General features: G+C 40.3%; 1 protein-coding gene across 1 annotated transcript in view; it reads right to left on the minus strand.

Annotated features, from left to right (window-relative positions):
• Nucleotides 1-1,752, minus strand: part of LOC140332792 (von Willebrand factor A domain-containing protein 5A-like) — a 12,243-nt gene extending 10,491 nt beyond the window's left edge. The window contains exon 1 of the mRNA XM_072413987.1: nucleotides 1,723-1,752. Coding sequence (XP_072270088.1) covers nucleotides 1,723-1,752 — 30 coding nt within the window. The remainder of the gene's footprint in view (nucleotides 1-1,722) is intronic.
• Nucleotides 1,753-4,783: the final 3,031 nt, after the last annotated feature.

A 4,783-nucleotide genomic window follows, 5' to 3' on the forward strand; every position in this document is an offset into this window, starting at 1 on the left:
GAGAAGTCATATGTTCACATGTGATTGGAGGACTCATATGTTCACATGTGATTGGAGAAGTCATATGTTCACACGTGATTGGAGAAGTCATATGTGCACATGTGATTGGAGAAGTCATATGTGCACACATTATTGGAGAAGTCATATGTTCACACGTTATTGGAGAAGTCATATGTGCACATGTGAACAAGCCCTGACCATAGACTCCATCTTTAGTTTTGATACCTCAGAGGTACATACCCTGAAAGTCAGCCATAGTAAACGCGATCATATCTTGTGGGTAGCTCTGATGGACACCGGGTGGTTCCATAGATTCTGTGCCACAGCCCTTTTGTTTCCCAAACCCTCCTCAATCTAAAATGCGCAATATACCAAAAGGTTTGTGGCCACCTGTCCATTATACCTAGCTATATGACCAATGGAAATAGACATGTCTCCAAATGATTGAATTCATGTGTTATCCGTGAAGGATACTGTTATTCTATTCCAAATTTTTGAAAATTGTGGACTTCCAAGTTTGTCATTACAATCTGGACTTTTTATGTCCAAGAATAAAAGAAAAGACATAAAGATGTGGTATGACCAGTTTGCTGTGAAGGTACCAGATAGGACTGCAGAGAGTCCTGACCTCAACCCTACCCCTTGCAATACTGATTGCAAACCATTTCTCATTTACTATCCGTACCTGACTTCACATTTGGCCATACCTTCTGACAGACACAACTAAAGATGGTATGAAAAGTTTTCCCATAAAGATGGTAGTTTGTTAAAGTCTAAAGGGAATGAAGGAGGCTTCAAATCCATATTAATATCCATGGAACTGAGATGGTGAATTGTCCAGAAGCATTTGCCCATGTGGAGAAATCACAATGGGACAGTTCCAATGATTTGGTCATATACGCAGGACATTATGGAGGAGACGTTCAACAAACTGTAGCCAACTGGAATGTAGAATGGAACTTTATAGAAATATTGTCTAGATGATGAGAGATTTGACAGTCTTTTCGCCAAATTTTGATGCTCAAATCCAAAAAGAGGGGTAAACTGTATACATAAGTGAAAATAATTAAGGGGCTGTATAATATCTGATACAGGCCAGACTTACTTCACTCTTGAAATAAAGGATCATATCACTTTGGTATTTAAAGAGCTCCATGAAAAAAAATCATTATCTATTAGGCCTTTTCGAGTCCTTTATTCTAATCGTAGAAAAATCAAATGAACGCAATACAATATTCCTTTTAGCTTAATCCAGGAACCAAATCTTCCCAAAAAATGATGATATTTCTTTGATATTTAAAGAGTACATGAACTAAAATCTTATGGTTTATCAGGCCTAACTCAAATCACTAACTCAAATTTACTCAACTCAACAATCTTTTGGCTAAATCCTGGGAACACTGAGGATATCATATTTTGGCAAACGTTTTTCAAATCTGGGGAATCTTCTTGCTTTTTCTCTTCCTAGATGCAATCTTTGGCTATCCTGATTGGCTGGATTGGGATCATGTGACCCCCGGTCATCCACTCCAGGCAAGTGCATGGGAAACCAAGATTGCTGGGAACCCTACATACACAACTCAGCATTTTTGACAGTTCCCCAGAACGATCAGGAAGTTAAGAGTACTTATTGCAAAAAAGGGCATCCCCAGCCCTGCCTGATCTAAAAGTTTTTAAAAAGGAACTTCTTTAAATCATTTCCTGAATCATAGCTATTCTTACCTGGAGGCCAACCACTGGTAGAGAAGCCATAACATTTCTAAAGTATGAAACCCTGGTGCTTGAACAAAAAAAAAAATAAGTTTTACGAAGCCAAGACCAATATATTACGAAGGACATCTAGTCAACCATATAGGAAGTAATGGCAACCTATGTATTTGTCTCGTGACAGGTTTCCTTTACGAAGTGATAGAATCCTACAGCTGAATGGCCAAGTTTAAAGACATTCACATGGATTCCGCTGTGACATTTCTGTCTTGTTATTAGATGTGATTACAATGTGTCAACATGTAAGGATGATTATTCACCACGACAATGTATCTGTTTCGGGTTTACGCGGCAATGTGTAATGTTCTGATGTAGAGAACAATAAGTTCCCATTCAATAACTCCTACTGCTTTTGGAATAATAGGCCCTATTCAAAGCTCAGCCAGCCGCCTTTATCCCCCGAGCCACATCACGTCCAGACCGCTCCCTGCAAACACCGCGTTCCTGATGAAAGGGAGGAATCACTTCAGATCTTTCTCAATGGAGAAGACCAAATGACCTCTGATGGTGGAGACACTCGACCACACAAAGAGAGCTTTGTAGAATAGCAGCAGTTTGTCGGAGATTAGAGGAAACGAGGCTCGCAAACACTACAGAATGCCTCGGTAGGAATTGAGAACGGAAAGTAATGAGGCTTCAGGAGAACAGGTCGAATGGATTACATAAGGACAGATGTCAAAGAAAAGTTTTTTTTAAGCATTTTTATACTTAGTTTGATAAAAAAGAATTTATTTTTGTCTTTTTTTGCTTCCGTCGGTGTCTGTAATGTTATTTTTTGGCATTATTTCGAAGGTTGAGACTTCCAATTCCACCAATAAGACCAATTATAAAATGTAAAGGCCTTAACGTTGTCTATTGCAGTTTTCAGTCGAAGTTTGCCTTTTTTAGGCATTTCCTAATAAAGGGTGACAATACTTTGCCCCTGTCTTCCACTTGTGCTTCTGAAGTCCACATTTCAACAAGCATTATCCAATTATGGCTCATTGTTGGTATTATCAGGAAGCCTACACTGAGAATTGCTGTGCAGTCACGTATTAGAAGGATAAAGAAAAGGTAAAACCAAGTTTTTTATTCAAATTTTCAACGTCTTTTGATTTTCATTTGTCATTGCCTTGCTGGATTTGAACTCTTAGGATGTCTAGACATTCCCAATGTCTACAGCACGACATTGATAGAGTGTCTGCATATGAAGTATTGAGACTTTGATAAACCATTGTGTTGGTCGCCCTACTTTCTCACTGAAGACCTCATTCAGTCATTTTCCTGTTACGATCTATACATAAAAATTTCACTGGTGTACAGGTTTAATACTACTTACACTGATGGGGCCTAATGGTGCCCTCTCTGTACCTGTACTGTACTTGTAATAATGTCAAAATAATTGAGTTTACATGAACTTTAATAGACAGAGAAAGAAAAGAAGGACAAAGTTCTGAAACTGTAAAGTTGTAAAGCAGAAATCCAGCCTTAGAGCAATCAGGGTTCTCTACCAGAGTTCCAGAGGTTGCTAGGAGTTCCTGGAGCAAAGAGCAATTTGGACTTCCCATGCCAGTTTAACTAATACCAAGAGGTTCTTCCAAATGGCCAGCAATGTAAAAGACATTCTTTCCACTGACCACTAGGGATGAGCGAGCGAATTTATTAAAATAAACGGCCTTTGTAAATTCGGCCGGCGAGACCGAATTTTTGAGACCTGCAAGACCAATCAAGGGATTACAGCTCCGCTCCCCTGATTGCTCTTGCAGCCCTTTACTAGTTTTATTTGTTCTTGGATACAGTTTCTCTATCCAAGAACACGGGAGTCCTGTGTTCCTGGATAGAGAACCTCTATCCAGGAACACATACTACAGGGGGCAACAGCAATCAGGGGAGCGGAGCAGATCCGCTCTTCTGATTGCTGTTGCAGTCCTGTACTATGTGTTCCTGGATAGAGTTTCTCTATCCAGGAACACAGTTTGAGTCTCACGGCTGGCTGCTCATGAAGGAATGGAGTGTGGGAAAAACCCTCTGATTTTTCCCACGACCATGTTCATTCATAAACGCAAGCCGCATGACTCACTCTGAAAGGAGGAGTATCGCTGCTGTATTTATGAGTGGAGCCGTGAGAATCCTCCTCTCAGTGAGAGATCCCCGGGCACTACAGGTCAGAATGAGGGCCCTCATTTTGACCTGTAGTGCCCAAGGATCGCTCACTGACAGGAGAATTCCCACAGCTGTATTTATGAATGCAGCCGCGATAATCCTAATATAGTTATTTCCGGTTTAGGGCAAAAATTTTGCTGACCCATCGGAACTTCGAGGAAATCCCTACTGACCACCATGCCAATGTACTGTGAGCTGTGGATATAGTCATTACAGATGGGGTTCCCTAAAGTCCTGAAAGGTATTTCATGGGTTTCCCACGTGTTTCAAAATGCATGATTAAAGTGGCCAATGGACAATACTCATTCTGGCAAATTTGCATTTTCAAAAAGTTCAAAATGAAAAAACGAGAACCACCTTAGTCCAGGCCAATGTCATTAATTCCATGGTCTCCACTGAACCTTGGGTGAATCCTCATTTTCCTAGCTGCCCTGGGTCCCATGTCCCATATTTTTCCATAACAATGCCACACATTTTTATCATCTTCTTGGTTTATCCCAATAAAGTAAACCATTCAAGGATTGGCCAGGAAGCCATCATGGTCTGGACCTGACGGCAAAGAATTCCAAAGGGTCCACTGTAGACAGCTTGGCTGGAATTCACTACTCCTTACTAATTTATTCTAACTGCAAACCTGTTACAGGAAGGAGGGGTGGAGGGTCTCAGAAAAACAAAATCTGCTGTGTTATTGCTACTGATAGACCAGATTCATCACTTTATTTTTTTACAATGTGAATATAATGCAGCATTCTCATTAATAAGTGATAAGTGGTCAGAATAAATGAGATGCATGGGGGTTGAGTTGCCTGTTTAATTCTCCCTGTGGCTGTAAAATTATATGATGTCATACAATATCATTCCTGGCATCACTTCC

The sequence above is a fragment of the Pyxicephalus adspersus genome, chromosome 6 (genome assembly GCF_032062135.1).
Source record: "Pyxicephalus adspersus chromosome 6, UCB_Pads_2.0, whole genome shotgun sequence".
NCBI lineage: Eukaryota > Metazoa > Chordata > Amphibia > Anura > Pyxicephalidae > Pyxicephalus > Pyxicephalus adspersus.